The sequence below is a fragment of the Natrix helvetica genome (genome assembly GCF_964273705.1).
Source record: "Natrix helvetica genome assembly, chromosome: 5".
Taxonomy (NCBI): Eukaryota; Metazoa; Chordata; class Lepidosauria; order Squamata; family Natricidae; genus Natrix; species Natrix helvetica.
Genome location: NC_138551.1, coordinates 38579244 through 38599343, shown reverse-complemented (window position 1 = coordinate 38599343; position 20100 = coordinate 38579244). Strand labels below are relative to the sequence as shown.

Sequence of the window (20100 nt, the reverse complement as noted above, 5' to 3'; positions counted from 1 at the left end):
CAGAATTTTGCTTTAGAGCTTTAGAGAAACATATGTTTTTCTCTCTTTAAAAAGGGAAGGAGAGGATATGTGCTAAAGGCCATGCTTGAGACAAGATGTCTCATCAAATTCAGATTCTGCTGGCATCTAGACTGGCAATGGGGCTACAATTTTACATATTGTGTCGCTTCATATTAACAATAATGCACACTTTACGAATCAAATATTTGAATTAGTCTTCACATTCATGCCTGGACTGAAACTTTTTTTGTATTACTTCTACATTTTCCCCTTTAGTAATCAGACTAGTATATATGAGAGAATTCTGGAAAAAATGTTCTCTGGTCATATTTCACTTTTCTTCCTTACCCCCACTATATAAGCTTATGAAATTACTGTGTCAGCAGAAGATTACTGTACATTGTTTATCATACTTGCCTGTCATGAGGGTGGAGAATTCAGGAGCTGTCTGAATCCTTCCTAAAGTTTTTAAAAGATTTTTTTAGGTGCTATGTATATAAAACAACTGTGTGTACTTTCCAATAAGAGTTTCAGTACATCCTAGTACACTACCATTATCTTTTTACACTCCAATAATCCTGGAAACTCATTTTGAGCTCTCATCCCTGATAAGTGTAATTATTTCAGAAGGTAGACTGAAAAAATGATTATTTTGGAACTAATTAAAGTTGTTGCAATGATTCACTGTAATAATCTGTTTAACTTTTGTTCAAGACCAGCAGTTGATATTATAAAGTGGTTGTACAATGAATGGGCTCTTTGGAAATGTCAAATACTGTTTTTACATGATTGAAAGTGGGAGTTGTTAACTACTTTCGTAGCATAGTAACTTTTCACGCCTGTGTACTTCAGTCTAGGAGAATATACCGTGTTTCTCCGAAAATAAGACAGTATCTTATTTCCTCTTGACCCCCAAAATATGGCTTGGGCCTTATTATCGGGGAGGGCTTATTGTTTTGGGGTTGCCGGGTGGCTGCTCTCTTGCGAGCAGGCTCCCGAAGAGCCGGGCACATCCTCAGGGGCGAATGGCTGTATTGCGCTGTTGCAGCAGTGTAACATAACAGCCATGCTCATGAGCAGCCGCCCAGCAAACCCCCTCCAGAGGGCAAAAAACAGCCCTATGGGGAATCCAGAAGTTTGGGAATGGTGACTTCCAGTTTGTCCGTAGGTCTGTTTTTCATCTTCCGGAGCCTTTAGGCGGCTTCCTGAAGGCTCCGGAGGTAAAAATCGACCCTACGGACAAACTGGAAGTAACCATTACCAAACTTTCAGATTCCCCATAGGGCTGTTTTTCACTCTCAGGAGCCTTCATGGAAACCTCCTGAAGGCTCCGGAGGGCAAAAAATGTCCTACAAGCAAACCGGACATTTATTCCTAAATTTATGATTTGCCTGTAGGGCTGGTTTTTCACACTTTGGAGGCTTCAGGGAAGCCTCCGGAGGAAGAAAAATGACTTCAAAAGAAGCCAAAGTCAGCAAGCCAGCACACACATGTGTGCTGGCCAGATGACAGGGCAATACCTTGCATGTCCTGACAAATGTCTCTGCGTGCCACAGGTTCGCCGTCACGGATCTAGGCTGTTGTTTTAATTAAAAAGTGTTAAAGGAGCGACTTTGTAAAATGGATGAAGTATTAAAGGAGCCATGTTGTGCTCGAGAAGGCATTTCTGATTCTGCGTGTGAGGGAAGAAGTGTTTTTGCATGTGTGTTTAGTTTTCTTGTATCAGCTGAAGAGTAGTTTGTGCATACACATATATATGTAAGTAGCAAAAGACAATCTTTGTTAGGGCCACCCACTTAGCTTCATGAGGCCAGTTCACTTGAAGAAGTGCCTCCCATCCTTGTGAGTTCCTTTTTATAACTCTAGTTTACAATTACTAGACTGGGATAGAGGAAGCTTCTAATTACAAGTGATGAGGGATGATGAGCACTGATGCAACTTGATATATTTTTCTAAAGACCTGCATTCTTCATATATTGAATATATAATATTCTTCATATTTCCTCATTTCCCCCCACAATATGCTTGAAAAAATAACCACTCTTCTTTTTATAATTTAGTATTTTCCAAATTGTTGCTGTCAGCATGTATTGCATTTAAAATTCTGCAGTATCCAGCTAACATATATTAGAAGGTATCAAACGGAATACTGCATTCAGTTCTGGTCGCCACGATGTAAAAAAGATGTGGAGACTCTAGAAAGAGTGCAGAGAAGAGCAACAAAGATGATTAGGGGACTGGAGACTAAAACATATGAAGAACGGTTGCAGGAACTGGGTAATGTCTACTTTAATGAAAAGAAGGACTAGGGGAGACATGATAGCAGTGTTCCAATATCTCCGGGGTTGCCACAAAGAAGAGGGAGTCAAGCTATTCTCCAAGGCACCTGAGTACAGAACAAGAAGCAATGGGTGGAAACTAATCAAGGAGAGAAGCAACTTAGAACTGAGGAGAAACTTCCTGACAGTTAGAACAATTAATCAGTGGAACAGCTTGCCTCCAGAAGTTGTGAATGCCCCAACACTGGAAGTCTTTAAGAAGATATTGGATAGCCATTTGTCTGGAACGGTATAGGGTTTCCTGCCTAGGCAGGGGGTTGGACTAGAAGACCTCCAAGGTCCCTTCCAACTCTACTATTGTATTGTATAAGTTGGAAATCATTTGTGTAAACTGTTCAATCACATAATTGAGTTTCTCTAGTAATGTAATCTTCTTTAAATTTATACATTTGGATAATTACATAATCTGTTTTTGTAGGTTTTTCTCTTCTGGAAAACTTCCTTATAACAGACTTAAATAAAGTTTCTCCTATCTGTTTTAACATTATTTAACAAAAATGTATGTTTTGCCCTCATTGTATGGTTGTTAATGTTCAGGTTCATGTAGTTAGAATGATTTGGAAAAATGTTGAAAGAACTCAATAATTAAATATATATATTTGTAAATATTTATACAAATAGAATAGAATAAAATGTTTATTGTCACTTTAAATGTACCATTATGATAACCATCATGCATAACATTTTTATTGTTCAGTTCCTTCCTGCAGTTCTCATTGTGTTGTCTTTAAAATTTAGGCAGCAGAGTTTAGTGTGGAATTGATTAAAAAAAATCAGTTCTTGAGTTTACTTTTGCAAAGTGGCTTTTTCACCGTTTCCCCCAGCCTCACAACACATATCACTAGTACTTCAGACAAAGTGAAAAGCATTTATTCATGAAGGATAAGACTTTATATAGGGTACAGAAACAAATGATACATACATTCGATGTATATGATGTGTGAGAAAGTAATAAATAAAGCAACTGGATGTTAGAAATAGATAACAGAAAACATTGATCCTAGATAACATTCCACTGGTGGCAAATGTATGGGTTACATCACCTCCTTTCCCAGTTGAGTTTGTATATTTATACTTGCGAGTGTTTCAAGTTCGTCTAGAACGGGGGCGTCAAACTCGATTTCATTCATCGCATCAGCATTGTGTTTGACCTCAGGAGGCAGGGTGGGGGTGACCAGTCACTTGTGTCAGGGGTGCTTGTGGTGGCCCGAGAGCTCTGCCAGTGAAAATGGGCTGTTTCCAGAGTGGCTCTGTGAATCATATCTAGGCACCCTACGAGCCGGATTCTGCCCCCGGGCCTTGAGTTTGACACCTCTGGTCTAGAAAATAGCCTCTATGTTTATTTTATGATTTAAGTAATTTTTGCAAGTAAAAAAGAAATGTCTTTGAATGAAAAGAAAACTCAGTTTCCTCAACTTCAAAAGAAAGCATGGATACCATGCTAATGTCATATTTATTAAATTTTAATTTTTAATAATGTTTTACATTTTAATATGCTTTAATAAAGCATTTATTAATAATGAAGCATAACATTCCAGGTAACAAAGGTACCCTGCAAACATTATTAAGAAAATTATAAAACATAGCAACATGGAGGGATATAATGTACTATAAAAGTTTCCTAAAGAATTCTTAAGATTTTTATATTTTTTTCATAAGTATGACTAATATATTAGAACTATTTTAAATTAATATTTTATATTTATGTTTGCAGGGAGTATGCTGGAGGTAAAACCATGAAGAAGTAGTGGAAAGAAGAATAATGTTTTTCCGAAATCGTTTTCTGTTTCTGTTGGCTTTAGCTGCCTTATTAGCCTTTTTGAGCCTTAGCCTCCAATTCTGTAAGTATAATTTTATATCATAGCTAAGATTTGTAAATACCATTTTCTTTTTATTGAATTTTAATGTATGTGTAGGAAGTAAAATCAAAATGTCAGAATGATTGTGTGTACAACATGAGGACTCATTTTCTGCTTTACAAAATGACACAGATGACATAATTTTGAACATATTTCAAACAAACTGATATTAATTATGACTGTGCGGGCTGAAAATGATTGATCTGTTTGATGTGAAATGACAAATGAGGAAAGAGAATTCTTTCCCCCTTTACTTTCTGCAAAATATTTTGTTTATTTCATATGAATATATTTGAAAAACAAATGCAAATTAACTGTTAGTTTTCTCATATTAGAAATTTTGAATAATTATAACATGAGCATCAGACTAATTCTCAAACACATGAACATAACTTTTAAAAAGGAAAGAGATTAGGCGTAATTAGATTTGCAAGGTTCTGTTACAAAATCCAATTGTAATAAATATTTTAATCTTGATGTACAGTTGATTCCTTGGTCTAATCTACCTCTTAGGGCTGACGTTGTTTCATGTTTTACCTATTCCTTTTCTCTCACTAATGTGAATGGGTTTGTATAGCTGTGTCTATCTGCACTATTTACACATAATTTAATTCCTTTTCATTGTTTGAGCTTAAGCAGTGTTTTTCTCCTCAATGCTTTGGTAACAGGTATCTCGATGCCATCCTCTTTACGTTCCACAGACTGTCATCACATCATAGTTAGCAATGGAAGATCATTACATATGAATAGCCCTAATTCATAACCACTCAACTTTGATAGAACCTATAGCCAAAATCTGCTCTTCCCTATACAACTTTGAGGCACTGGGAAAATATCTTGATGACAACTCTTGGATGGTCTGAGGCAAAAACATATACCTATCACCAGCACACTACTGATACTTGATCCCATGTTGATAGATGATGTCACTGATGCTTTCATGTAGCTCTTAAATAGAAGTGCAAAGATAAAGTGTCTTGAAAGCTATCCATACTTTCACAGGGAACAACTCTTGGCACCCCACTATTTTTACTCTGTTTACACAACACTTCCACCAATCATCTCTTCACATAATAACACTATTTAACTTTTATCTAACATAACATTCTCATACATCTGTAAACAACTAGGGTTCTGACACAAACATATGGTCTTGATGCCAGGTTCGGGTAGAAAGTGATGTACTTAAATTTGATTGTAGCTATAGTTCTTTCAGTCTGTTCAGCATCTTAATAGGCCGTACCAGGAAAGCTTGCTTTTTCTATTGAGGTTGTGTCTTTCCTTCAGAGGTTTTAGCTTTAATGTCAACTAATGAGGAACATTTGTGAGGTAAGGGATGTTGTTGTTTAAAAATTATTCATGCTAAATGATTGGTAAAATGAACTTTTGTTTATAGTTTAGTTTAGTTTAGTTTATTAGACTTCTAGACCGCCCCCTCTCCCTGAAGGGACTTGGGGCGGTGTACAGGTACAAAATTAAAACCATACAATCGATAATAAATATAATTAAAATCGGATTAAATAGACCCCTGTACAAGTTTATAAAAATTAAAAACTTCACCTTAAAACCAAACCGTAAAATTTAAAAATACAAACTGAGGTGGGAAAGCTGGAATTAGGCCAGGCCGGCTAGATGAAACAGGTGGGTTTTGAGCTTCTGGTGGAAGGAGCGGAGGTCCGTGGTCGTTCTAATGTCAGGGGGAAGGTCATTCCAGAGGGTCGGGATTTAATAATGTATAATATAATGTAAATAAATCTATATAATCTATAATGTAAATAAATCATAGCATTTTGATAGATATCAAGCAAATACTGTTCTGTCCGTGGTTTCGCCATATGTGCAGATGTAAGGATGCTCCATTGTTCCGCTCTGACTGTCAAATGCTCAGCCAATCAGGAGCGTCCTTCAGCTGATCAGTCATTGTCATTAACAAGCCTGTTCTAGATTGAAATTTAAACTACAAACCTTTATGGGAGTACGTTGCCACTTCCCTAATCTATGGCATAATAGTGGAATATGCTATTAGAATTTTGCAGGTAGCCTTTAACTTACTACTACAATTGGGACCAGAAATATAATAATAAGTTGTTATGGATATAAGTCGAAGCATACACATGACTAGAAGTGCTGTGGTTGTTAAACGAACAAGGTGGTCATTAAATAAAAGTGATCATTAAGGGAATCCATTTATTTGAATGCCAGAAACTAGCAAAAAAAGGTCTCAAATTGTGGTCACATGATTGAAGAATGCTGCAACCAGTCAGCAAAGGTGACCAGTTGAAAGTTCCCAACATACAATGGGAGGGCTGCTTATGGTGGCTGATGGTGGTGGTGTTTTTTAGGCCTTAAGTTAGTTGTTAAATTCAATGACTTAATACCAAAAGACAGCTGTTGAAAAACCATCTTGGTTAGTTGTTATAGTCCCAACTGCATAGCCCCAAACATTTTTCAAGTGTTCTTTCAGACTGTTTTATTTTCCAAAATATTGACGTAGACACAAAACTTTTCTAGACCTAATCCTAATCAATCGGGTGAATCAGATTGAAGAGGCAAAACAGTTGGAAACTTTGTAAGAATCTCACATCATTTTGTGCTTCAAAGTACACAAAATGGAAAATTTGAATAAACAAAAATGGAGACCTAATTTCAATTCATTGATACATAAAAAATTCTACATGTAAAAATCTATAGCTAATATCTGTAGAAAGTTGGCAAAACAGAAGCGCAACAAAAGAAAGTAAATGCAAAATAAGAGCTTATTTTGGCTATCGTATTAATAATGATGGGTAGGTGGGGATGATGAAGACAATGGGTTTGCTACTTGGAGAAAATAATAAGATAGTGACAGAGAAAAGCTCAGCTGACAGAAAGAGGAAGTGGTAACTCAAAGTGAATACATGGTGAGGAGAGTCTTACTACCATGAATAAATTTAAGGATTCAGAAATAGATCAGTTATGTCTGAAGACCTTGAAGATCTTAATAGATACCAGTGTGGAGTGCTTTGAGAAACCATATAATGCCAAATGATTGGTGTAGGGTGCACGTTCCTATTTTCAAAAAGAGGAGAATAAAAAAGGATAAAAAACAGATGTCAGCTTAGCATCAGTCCTTTGCAAACTTCTAGTACAGGCTATTAAGCGGGTGGTTTGTGATCATTTAGAAAAGAATGCATTGTTTGGCAGAAGCCAGCATGAATTTATCAAGAAAAAGTTGTACAAAAGAATTGGGTCTCCTTTTGATAAAGTGCTATTCAATGAACCATATAAAAGGGTATAGTGAAGATGGTAAAATGTGGGTTGTATACATGCAACTATTATAAGGATATGCACGTGCTTTTACCATTGTACCAAACAAATATACTTTAGTGGCTTCTATTAAACTGGATTAAAATGTCAGTGGCATATTGCAACACTCTCTTCAAGGCAAGAAGAAAGTCGTGTTTCAGAATAACTACCCTGTTTTCCCGAAAATAAGACAGGCTCTTATTTTTGATCCACTTATTTTTGGGGAGGTCTTATTACTTTTGAGGTTCAGGAGGTGGGCGAGCGTGATCACCTCATGGCTCCTGCTGTGTTGCAATATCTTCAGGGAGAGCATATTTTCGGGAGAGGGCTTATTTTAGTGTATATGCTCAAAAGCGCGATTGGGCTTATTATCCAGGGAAGTCTTATTTTCAGGGAAACAGGGTAGCAATAACTTTTACTCATAGCAAAATTCTCTTATAACATGAGCTATTCTTTTGGGAATGTTAATCTATGAATTTGTTCAGCAGATACTTATCTATTAAAAAATTAGTAGTCTTTTGTTTAAATGTCCGTTACATATTAATTTTAAGAAGCCCATATTAGAGATAGCATGATTGAGTTTTAATGTATATATGTGCTTTTACGTTATTGTAAAATACGTGCCATCCTTGCAAATATAAGAGTTATGCACAAAATAAGTATATAAACCAAGTATTGTTACCTATGACTTCTGTGTGTATGTGCGTCTGTGTGTGCGGGAGACGGGGAGTGGGGGGAGAGAGTATGATTGAAATTGATAAATCATTTGGATTGTTTTAATGTCTGGGCTGATTTTTCTTTGTCCACAAAAAATGGAGTTATTTAACTTTTGAATAAATGTTTAGATTTCTTCATGTATATACCATCATGCATTCCTCATAATATAAAGCATCTATTCAGGACAAAATTAAGCTCTTGACAAAAGACGACTTATAAATGTTGTATAAAAAAAGAGCTTTTTGTCATTATTTAGATGAAAGATTATATACTATTTTAGGTTTAGGAGCCGTTGCAATCTAGGTGTTATGATCTTCATAGAGGAAAAAATAAATCAAGAAACATTATTAGTACTGAAACAGACACTTTGTTACTATAATTATTTGTTTGAATTTTCTGAAAGCTTTGATAGCATTGAGATACTTTGATTATATAGAGAAAATTAAAGAGGACAAATAACAAAACTAATACATGAAGGAAAAGTGAGTAAGTCTGAACCAACCTAGGAAGTTGTGATTTGATAGAGATTCAATTCTCAAAGACAAAGATGGGAATTTTAAAGGAGACAAAAGCAGTTTATGAAATATATGGGATGTAGAGGAAGTAAAGATTTTCAAGGCTAGAAAGTTATTAATAGTGTAGTTGTAAAGTAGATATAGCTTTGTTTCCTTTTCTTTAGCTTACTATTTCTTATTTCTTTTTGTGCTCTGCATAACATTTCTTATTCTGGAAGGAATGTGGGGTGTATGCACATACATTGTGTGCATATTCTCTTGAGGGGTACATAGTGACAAGCACTTTTCCTGAGGGAGAAAGATCACCCTAAGACAAGAGATGACAAGGTTACAGGTATTGTTTCTTTGGAAACACTGCCAAATATGTTATAGTTGAAGGCCTTTAAAAGTCAAACCTTAATGCTGTTTACCTTAGGCCATTTCAGACACCTCTGTTCTCAGACTAAAATCAATATTATGGACTTACTGTTGTACTCATAAATGAAACACAGCTGTGGTCCAATAGGTAATAATTCAGTCTTAAAAGCCAGTGGTTTGGAGGGTTTTTGAAACCAATTTAATCAAGAACTAGTATTCTTTTCTTGCACCAGGGTAAATAATATTAGTTCTCAAAGTAGAAAACATTACAATTTACTAATATTGTTGCAGTAGATTCATCATTTTAAGCTTTTCAAATATTTAATGAGAGTCTTAGACTTAAAGCTATATAATTATTTTTCAATCTTACTAGTCAATTTCACTGGTTCAGACATAAGGTCATTGAAACTGACAATTTTAAATGTGGAAACCCTGTGATTGTTGGTATCTGAACTGGTATCATTGTACAATGTACAATCAACGTAGACCCTTGGACAAATGTTATAGAGGTTATTAAAAGGAATGGCTGAAATGTGATTTGGAGTTTTCCGTTGTTTGTTAGTTTTCTTGTTAATACATGTTGAGGATTGGGAGTCTTGCTCGTGGATTTTTATATTTCCATGAATAGATTTAATATGAAATATAACAACAATACCTCACTTTAATCTTGGGGGGGGGGGGGACTCTTGATAACTCAAGAAAGACATTTTGAAATAAGCAATAATAGATTTCCTGGATTTTTTACTGTAAATAGATCTGTGAAATTTGAGTGCAGGTGTTAGAATGCATAAATATACCATATGTTTGCCTGCCTCTGAAATATTTCCAAAGCTTTTTCTTCTCACGCCATATCAGTTATTGCATAATTTGTCTTGTTCCTTATCTCTTCTGTTGCACTTAGCCTGTTTTTCTATGGCATATTTTCCTCTTCATAGGACAATGGAAGTAACAGAAATTTGACATGTACTTAAAGAACCACTCAGTAACAATTTAGGTAATTCTTAAGATATTGTCTCCTGTTAGAAACAATGCTACTTTTCTAAATGCCCATGTTCAGTTCTATCAGATTTATGGAAAGAATATGAGCAATGATTCAGTGAGCTGAGTAGTCAATAAAGGGAGTACACCTTTTTTTAGCCCACTATTCCCCAACTTTGTACCTTCCAAACATGAAAAGTACCAGTTTAGGAAAAGCTGATTTATCCCAATCAAATACATCTAATATATGATGCCAGATTGGGAAACAGCAGAATACATTTCTACATAGTTCATTCCAGAAAATTTCCTATACTCATTATCATGCTCAGTATAAAGTCTGAGCATGCCTTTCTGTGACCTTGCTCAATTTCATAGATCAGCAAAAGAGGTAGTCCAGAATTAGAGCCAAAGAGTACCTTTTTTTGTCTGTTTACACATAAGACAAATAATCTTGTTGGAAAATATTTTAGCATCACTTTTCTAAATAACTGCTGATGAATGAGTTAACATTTCTTTTTTCATTCTTGGCAGAACTTTTCTAGTATGTCTGTTTTATGTTGAAAGCCAATGAAAATTTACCATGGATCCTTTAAACAAAGTTTGCTATGTGGTTTCTCAAGTTTGTAAAAGTGCTTTCAAATAGTTTGGTTGTGCCATATTGAAAGGACCTACTGTGTTTAAGGCTAATATTCAGAAAAAAATATAGTCAACGTTTTAAAGTCGAAAGAAAAAGGGAATGGATTTTCTTCCATGTCTGATTTTTTGGGGTAAATATTAATTATTTTTCTTCTGTATCTTCCTTTTAGTTATTTTAGTATTAATAGTATTTGCTATTCTAATAACTGTGTTCTTAATTTTAAAAAATGAGCCTTCTGAATGGATAAAAAAAGATGAACAGATATACTACAACTCAAGAGATTCTATCTTTATTTTATATTGTTCCTTTTGTTTTCCAAAAGTGATTATACTGAAAGCAGTAGTATACATATTGTATGCATAATCATGTAAGGTGGGCAAAATTAGGATAAATATAAAATCTATGACAAAATGCTGTTTTCAGTAGTAATAGTTACTCAAAGAGGAATATTTATTAGGCTAAACCAGGAGATGGGCATATTTATTTTTTTCTTGACTCTTACTTCATGTTATGTTGTATATAGAATATGCTGTATGTAGTAAAGATAATCCTGGAAAAACCATTTATTTCAAAGGATTTTCTTTTTTAGGCAGAATAGAATTTAAACATATTTAAGGAAGCTGACATGGATTGTCATTGAAAACTATATTTTCTAAGAAAACATAATTCACTCTACATAAAATAGCAATGTTAGAGCTCTAGACAATTTATTTATTGCTTATGCTTTTAATTAAAACCTTGTGATTTTATTTTACTGGTTCCTTTGTCAGCAGAATTTTGTTTGGATACTATTTCTCTTACACTGTCTGCATTTAAATCTGTTATAAAGATCAAAAGCAATGCATAATGAAAAGATAGAAATTGTTTTACTAATGAATACCATTCCATCAGCAAAATTATATCATTACATTACATACCACCTACTAAGAAATCATTAATTAATGTGATGTAGAAATAGATTTTATACCAGAAGTCTAGTATAAGAAGTATGGAAGTCTATTTCCTGTTTTTATATTTATTCCATATTTATTTATGCATTTTGAATTTTGAATTATGCAAATAAATAATTTAGCAATAGACTAATCAGTATCAATTGATGTTGGTTATTTATATTTTAGTACATTTGATTCCTGTTAAGCCAATTAACGACGATGGTCTGCATTCCAAGAATCGAAAGAGAATAATGCCTAATCCACTAACAGAGCCACCTGCTATTGATCCTATTTATGAAGCCCAGTTTTATTGTAATGTTCCCAGCATCTCTGAACGCAGTATGGAAGGTAACTATGCAATTTTGTTGTTGACTGCTCTTCATATTTATTTGCTTAATTCTATTGCAGTTCTGAAACCTTGCTAATAGAATGCTCTCAAATTCCAAACAGAAAGCAGCATTTAACATAAAAGTAAAGACAACGCTCAGACATTACCTACTAGCTTAAACTAGAACAGCTGCTCAAATATAATTTTGTGCCTCCCCCACAGGACTGATCTCGTCATGCCTTGCATTTAAAATCCTTAGAAGCTTTAAGTAGAATGAATGGTTTTTGTAGAAAAGCATGCAGCTTCTGAATCTGAGCTGCAAGCATTAGAAAATGGATTTTATTAAAAATAGCCCAATTAGCACTATTATTTATACATAGTACAGCAGTAGTTTCCATTAGAGCTGTACCTCATACAGATGTTTTATGCAGTCATAGGAAGTAGATTCTTTGATTTCCTATTTGATTACTCTAAAACTTTTCCATTGTTGTTCCCTATGTTCGAATCAGGGTTCTTCCCCCTAAATCAGTTAAAATGTCTGGTCCAGCTGAAAAGTAAAATGGGTATACATTTTGCTGCCCCATCATCACTACCAATTGCCTCTGTTCTGGCTTACAGCCAGAGGACCTTCTCAGTATCACCAGGCAACCAATCAATAGCTTTGTCCATTGGCTTGTCAGAATTCACCCCCTCCTCCTTTCACCCACCCCCTCTCTTTTCCTGGGCACCAGCTGTCTGGTGCAAAAGAAAGAAGATGGCAGGGGAAAGGAGCTTTTCATCCAGAGCAATGACCTGCATCAGCCCAAATTATTGACACTCTGAAGCGCAGCTGACAGAGAGAATATAAGTAGGGCTTGCATGAAATGCATGCTATTTCAATACCCAGTACCCTTATTAGCTGCTTTTTATACGATAATCAAAGTTGATGAAGCTGACAGGCATCTTGGACTCATTGTGCTTGAAACCACAGAGAAAAAGGTTCTCTCTCTCCTCCTTCACCATACACAGAACCACCACAAATACTTTAAAAAATAGTTTTATTGCTTTTAAAATAATAAGAAAAGCAAAATAAACAAAACACAAGAATTAAAACATTATCCAAAAAAAACCAAGAACCATAACAGATGTTTAAAGAAATAAGTGAAAATAAATGCAACAGAAAAAAATTAAAGCATAAATATGCCGAACAATGAGCAGTTCCAATTCTACATATAATCATCAAATACAGATAATTATTTTTATATCATAACCCATATATAAATAAAATTCTTATGTCTTCCCACCACACATACCTGTCAGCTGCTATTTGGGATCAGTTTGGAGAACTGATAATTTTAGGGGGAGAACCTGGTTTGAAATAACTTTCTTGTATTCGGGGCTGAATGGCCCTTGTCACAGCTTGTTGGCTGCAATAGGAGGAAAAATGCTAAGTAAAACTGAGGAGTAGGTTGGGAAAAAGATGAAGGCAATATTATGGGGACTTGGCAGCAAAAGAAGGATGCCAGTTCATATTCCGTAAAAAAGTTCCAAATCCTACTGACTGAACTTAGAGAGAATTGTATCCAGTGAGTGAGTATAAGAGGGCAGCAGTTATTTCTCTCTCATACTGTCAAACCTACTCAGAAGAGTTTATTTGGAGAGTTCTTGATCTAGCTAAATACCTATTGAGTCACTTCATCTCTCTTGTGTGCAATATGTCTCTCACACAAAGAGTTTTATAATCCACCTTTAGTCACCTTTTGTGGAAAACAATCTCAACTGTTACACTTGTTCAGTGCCAATGTTGTATGTTTAATTAAAGGTGTAAATGTATTATAAATTCTTGCAGTTCAATTGGAACTCTAAAAGGGTTCCCCATTATGAGTCTATTCTTGCTCTTTTTCTTATAGGTCATGGACCTCACTATTTTAAACTGATATCTGTTCATGTACTAATTCGTCATGGAGACCGATATCCTCTGTATGCCATTCCCAGAACAAAACGACCAGACATTGACTGTACATTAATGCCTAACAGGTAACATTTCTGTATTATACTAATGCTTTGTATATTTTATTTCTGCACAAATAATGTTAGTGCCTGATCAAAATTCATAATCATTTTTAATAGATTGTCATCAAAGCTCAGACCTACAAACTTTTTCTAAAAGGATTCTTTCATGCTTTAGTTCTATAGTGTTCTGCATATTCATTCACACAATATTGATAAGCTTATATTCTTATCTTCCTTTTGCTTTCTCTCATTAATCTCTTTTCTGCCACTTCAAAATTGGTAGATTTTTTAACAGAGGTGACTCACAGCTGTAGAAAACATTTTAATCCTTTACTTGAAAGCACTGGAATTTCAGCTGATTGGAAAGCAGAAAGCTGCTTTTCTGGTTTTTCTCCAATCAGTGCTAAAAGCACGTGTTGTTGATTGGGTTGGATTTGTTAGTACTTAATCATATTATACTGGTTTTATATTCTAGTTATTTTATACATAGAGACGATCTTACAATTAGGCTTACAATTTAAAGATGCAGTGCTGAAGAGGAAAAGAAAAAAAATATCTATATTATCAATTCCAACATCTTAGATTTTCATAAATGGTGAAAAGAAGTTGCATTATTGCATTGAATATAAGAGAAGTTGATGAAGGAATAATTGCCAGAATAATAACACATTAAAAAGGAAAAACTGATTTAAGGTTGTTTTAAGATGATAAAAGCCAATCATTTAGTCATTCGTTTACTCATCCATTTTACTAGACTTTTTCATTTTTAAGGTAGTATATTATGCCAATTCTGTAGAAAAATATTCATTTCAAGTTATAAAGAAGCTGGATATTTCAGCAGAATGACAATTGCTAATAAACTAAGATTATTTCCAAACTAGAAAGATTCTGCAAGGAAGAGTGGGAAAATAATTACAAAGACAAGAATATAAATATTCTTATCTGATAATAATAATAGAAGCTACTATTTATGTTAAAGGAGATAATACCAAGTACTGATTGAAAGAAAGCCCAAACATTGCACCTGACATATTTATACTCTTTTCTTACCTTGAATCTGTAAATAACTGTACATAAATAGAATGCATTAAAATTTGAAGAATGTTGTGTTTAACTCTGTAACATATAAATATTGTGTCTGTTTCTGTCTCTTCTGTTTTAGTCAATGAGTCAGAATTCACAAGCATCTCAACTTTTCCATACAATTGTAAACTAAAATCATTTAACAGAGAATCAGAACTCAATTACCTTTTGTGATAAACACATTTTGTCAAATAGAACGCTACAGTGCTGAAGTGAGCCATGCATAATGCATTTTTCTAGAATAGCCTTGAATAGAAGTAAATTGAATTGGCTCTAGTAAGCAATTACATTTTGTAATAAGATAAGTGATGAATAAGTTGTTAATTGCACTGATTGGATTTTTAATGAACTTACTCTAGGGAATGAAATATTAATTAAATATTAATTCAAAGCCATTTGGACATTTTATAGGACATGACAACTACAGTTCTAAAAATATCTGTTACAATAGTACTAGAAAAAAGTCCAAAGTTGTCAAAGGCATTTTCTTGTTATCATATAGACAGCAGCCAGACTGGGTATGCTCGGTCCATTAACCAATCGGACTGAGTCTACACTTATGATGTCATTGGGCCCTTGTGGCTCCTCCCCAGTTTCAGACTCAGTCCAACCTGGACTGGCTGTGAAAATTGATCTCTCCTCCATATTATTTAATTATATCTTTAATTGGTGAATTTTTCCAAAAATTTGTTGTTCCTTTAAATTGGTTCCTTAAATAATCCTTTATTCTACAAATTGGAGGGAAATTCGAAACTGATCTCTGGCTGCCTCTCCTCAGCCATCTGATTGCCTGCAGCCACGAGTTCGCTCAGGAAGCCTGCCTTGCAATCAGATTGGCCAGCTCACGAGCTATGGCTCCAAGGCTGTTTCCCCGTGGCGCTCCTTGATTCTGGGCACTCAGAGTGAGGCGCAACCGACCATTTTGCGCGCAGCGGTTCCAGGTAAGTCCAGTGGCCATTCTGCAGATCGCCTGGCCACACTTAGTATTGGCAGCCATTTTGCAGGTCGGAAAAGCCCGCGAAGATAGCGGTGGCCATTTTGAGGCTCGGAAAAGTCTCAGAGAAAAAAAGTCAGCCATTTTGGACGTTTTAAAAAAGTAGCAAACTCTACAGCAGCCATTTGGAGTGCCCAGCAATGCGGGATTACCCCAGGTGGACTGGATCAGGAGCGCCTGGCCAGCAAACAGGTGAGACCGTTGCCTATCTTATTGGGGTGTTGATTTATGTTTGGGGAAATGGCTGATCCAGCTATGGATACGAATGCAGGATTTGAGGAGGCAGGGCCATTAGGGGCAAAGAGCAGGAGGAAGAGGCAAGCCAAAGAGGCCCCTTCCTCAGGAGTAAACCCCAAGGTCTCTAAAGCGACTACCAGGGCAGAAGAGCCCAGGCAGAAGGCCCTTGAGAAAGAATTCAGAGGGCACAAAAACAACAACATATTCTAACTGCCCAGCCCTCCCTCCCTCCCTCCCTCCCTCCGAGGATCACCAAGTGGCATCCCCAGCTCCACCTTTCTTGCCTCCCATGGGCCCTGAACCCACCACCCCCTGGCCTATTCAGAAGGGGAATTGTCTTCTTCAGAGTCCTCATCTTCGATGGAACCTGACAACAGAGGCAATTTCTTTGATGTTCTTCTCAATAGAGTGCGCACCTTTGAACAGGCTTCCCTCCCAGTTACACATGGCTCTGGGGCCCCCCACACCATGTTCACCTCTCCTGATGATATGGTAACCATCATTGCTGAAACAATTAAACAGGTCATGGCTGCTGGCCTACAACAGCAACCCCAACCTCCTCCATCACATCGCCACAAGCATAAATCTTCTGCTGCGGCTTAGCAACCTGATCCCTCTGCTTCTACTTCTCAGGCTCAATTGGCGGAGAGCAAGATAACCTGTGAGACTCAGACCTGTCTGATGACGAGGTGGTCACCCCAGATACCCCTGCCTTTACCGGATTATTCAAAACTGATCGTTTCAAGTCCCTTCTACTTAAGGCCATTAAAGCTGCTAACTTACCATCTTCTGCTTCAGCTTCTACTTCACAGGATAAACCGCCAGAACCGGCTTCAACTGAGGGTCCCAGTACCCATTCACCGAACCCGCAGTGAAAAAGAGGTGATCCCTGTTCCCAAGATATTCCTGAACGTCATCCAGAAGCAGTGGAAGTTTCCAGGCATGGGCCCACAGCTGACCAACCTTGACAAACGTCTCTACAACATTGCACCAGACCTCACCAAGTTCTTCGACACTTCCCCAGTGGTCGCACCGGTTGCAGCCCTGTCTTTACCTACTGGGGTCTCTGATGAGGTTCTCAAGCTTGAGGAGAAAAGATCAGATCAAACCTTAGTCAAAAACTATCAGGCTGGGGCCTGGGCTGTTAGGGCCTCTATGGCCACTTCCTTTTTCTCCAGGGCGACCTTGGTTTGGATTGAACAGCTTCAGGAGTGCATCGCTCCCACTGACACTAGATCACATAGGGATCTCAACAAGATCAGGGCAGCGGTTGAATTTGCAGCTGATTTTTCCCTTAATGCTGCTAGATTCACTTCTAAAGCCATGGCGTCTGGTCATGGCCAGGTGTCTGCTTTGGCTCAAGCCATGGCAGGCGGATGTCCGTACTAAGTGGTGCCTAGCAGTCTCCCCTTTCAGTGGCACCCAATTATTTGGTAATCCCTTAGACCCATACCTCACAGAATCTAAAGACAAGCGCAAGGTCCTTTCATCCATCTACAAGAAACAGGACAGTTGGCCCGCTCCCATCTATAGGCGGTTGCTCTTTCGACCGGCGGACGGGGGACCTTGCTTCCCCCGTCCACAACGCCAATCCTACACTCCCAGACAGGGATCTCACCAGGATGGGTCCAGTAGAAACACACAGCGTTTCCTCTCCAAGAAATCTTACCGTGGAGGAGGCAACCGCCATTTTTCACGTAGGAAATGACTATCTAAACTCTCTTCTGATCGGAGGCCGCCTGGCGTTCTTTGCCCACCGCTGGGAGGAGACCACAACAGACAATTGGGTACTCAAAACTGTCAAATTTGGTCTCATGCTGGAATTCCTCTCCATCCCCCAGGAACACTTCATGCCATGCCCAGTCTCTCGCTGTCCTCGCAAGAGGGCACTGATGGAACAGGCCATTCAGCACCTGTTAAACATCCGGGGCATCCCATCGGTTCCTCCCCATCAGAAAGGGCAGGGTTTTTATTCCCATCTGTTTGTGGTACCGAAGAATTCCAGGGGATGGAGAGTGATTTTAGATCTAAAAACATTGAACCGCCACATTGTCGGTGGTTCAAAATGCATTCTGTGCACACCAACCTCCAGGCGGTCAGGAAAGGCGACTTCCTCACATCAGTAGACTTGACCGAAGCTTACCATCATATCCCCATCTTCATAGACCATCAAAAATATCTCCTCTTCTCCTGTGGGGGGAGGAACTTCCAGTACCGAGCTCTTCCGTTTGGTCTATCCTCTGCGCCCAGGGTATTCACAAAGGTACTGGCAGCACTAGCCGCCCACATCAGGTCATCCCCAGTTTGGATTCTCTGTTACCTGGACGACATCCTCTTGTTGTCCAGGTCTCCAGTTCAGGCAGAAAGAGATCTTGGCCTCACCATTCAAACCTTGCGGAATCACAGGGTGAATCTCAAAAAGAGTCACCTTGTTCCCAGCATTTGCCTTCTCCACCTTGGGGTCTTAATAGACAAGATGGCGGAGAGGGTGTTCTTATCCAACAACCGCATTCTCAGTCTGAGGGAATTTGTCAGGAAGGTGCTACGTCTACGCAAGGCATCCCTTCTTCTTCTCTCCCAAGTCTTGGGCAAGATGGTATCCTGCTTTGGGATTGTCCCGTGGGCCAGGTTTCACAGCAGGAGCCTCCTGCCGATAGGAGCAGCTCTCTTCTTAGGGTCCCCTTCCCAGACAGGTATTACACTCTCTCAAATGGTGGCAGTCCCCGGCGATTTTGCAAGGGACCTTTTTCAGAGAGCCATGCCATCTCACACTTATGACGGATTCAAGTCTGACAGGATAGGGGCACACATGCAGGACCTAGGGTCTCAGGGTCAGTGGTCCCTCGGATAGAACCAAAACAGCATAAATTGGCTAGAATTGTGGGCGGTTCACCTCGCCCTCAGACACTTTCACCACAGGGCTCAGGCCCGACATATATTAGTCCTCACGGACAATACCACAACCAAGGCACACATAAACAGACAGGGGGGAACTCGTTCCTGGTCCAGGAATCCAACCTGTTGGGCCAGTGGGCGGAATCTCACCTGTTATCTCTTGGGGCAGAACACACAACGATTGATCAGGTGGAGCGGACCATCCATCCGAGCCTCTTCTATCAACTGACTCTACGGTTCGGCCTCCTAGTCCTAGACCTGTTTGCGACGGCAGACAACAACCAGGTACTCAGATATTACTCGAGGTTCATGGACCCTGTGGCAGATCGAGTAGACACTCTCAGATACCAGTGGCCCAGGAGTCTCCTGTACACATTTCCTCCCCTTCCCCTCATTCAGAGGGTAATTCAAAAAATGCTGGAGCAGGAGGCAGAACTGTTGCTGCTAGCGCCGAATTGGCCATGCCAGCCTTGGTATGCCGACCTAGTGACTCTGTCAATCTCCACCCCATGGCACATCCCACGGTCTCTCCTGTCTCTACACCAAGGGTCAGTTTGTCATCCTGACCCCCAGTGGCTGCAGTTAACCGCATGGCGATTGAGCGGCAAGCCTTAACAGCCCAATAACATCTCCCTCTACGTCATTGCTACCATTCAGGCATCACGCAGAAGCTCTACTAACCGCATTTATGATGCCACCTGGCGGACTTTTGCTCTGTGGTGTTCCAATCAGACTGTTGACCCACTTAGGGCATCCATTTAGCAGATATTGGACTTCCTGCAGAGGGGGCTTGATCAGGGACTTACCCCTAACACGCTATGCCGACAGGTGGCCGCTCTGCCTCTGTTCTGGACGGCCTGGCATCCGAAGATCTGCCTTCTCACCCCTTGATCCAGAGATTTCTCCGTAGAGCGTCCAACCTGCGTCCCCCTGCCATACATAAATATCTGAC

At 38.3% G+C, this 20100-nt stretch overlaps 1 protein-coding gene across 2 annotated transcripts in view; it reads left to right on the top strand.

The window, feature by feature from the left end:
- The window catches only part of PXYLP1 (2-phosphoxylose phosphatase 1), a 58434-nt gene that overhangs the window by 17919 nt on the left and 20415 nt on the right, over nucleotides 1-20100 (top strand). Inside the window, exons 2-4 of one of the 2 annotated variants that reach the window (XM_081954439.1) lie at nucleotides 4054-4180; nucleotides 11806-11967; nucleotides 13837-13963. In XM_081954439.1, the coding sequence (XP_081810565.1) occupies nucleotides 4102-4180; nucleotides 11806-11967; nucleotides 13837-13963 (368 nt within the window). In that variant the 5' untranslated portion in view covers nucleotides 4054-4101. Of the gene's footprint in view, nucleotides 1-4053; nucleotides 4181-10686; nucleotides 10818-11805; nucleotides 11968-13836; nucleotides 13964-20100 lie in introns of those variants that run through there. The other variant, XM_081954440.1, reaches the window with a different exon arrangement.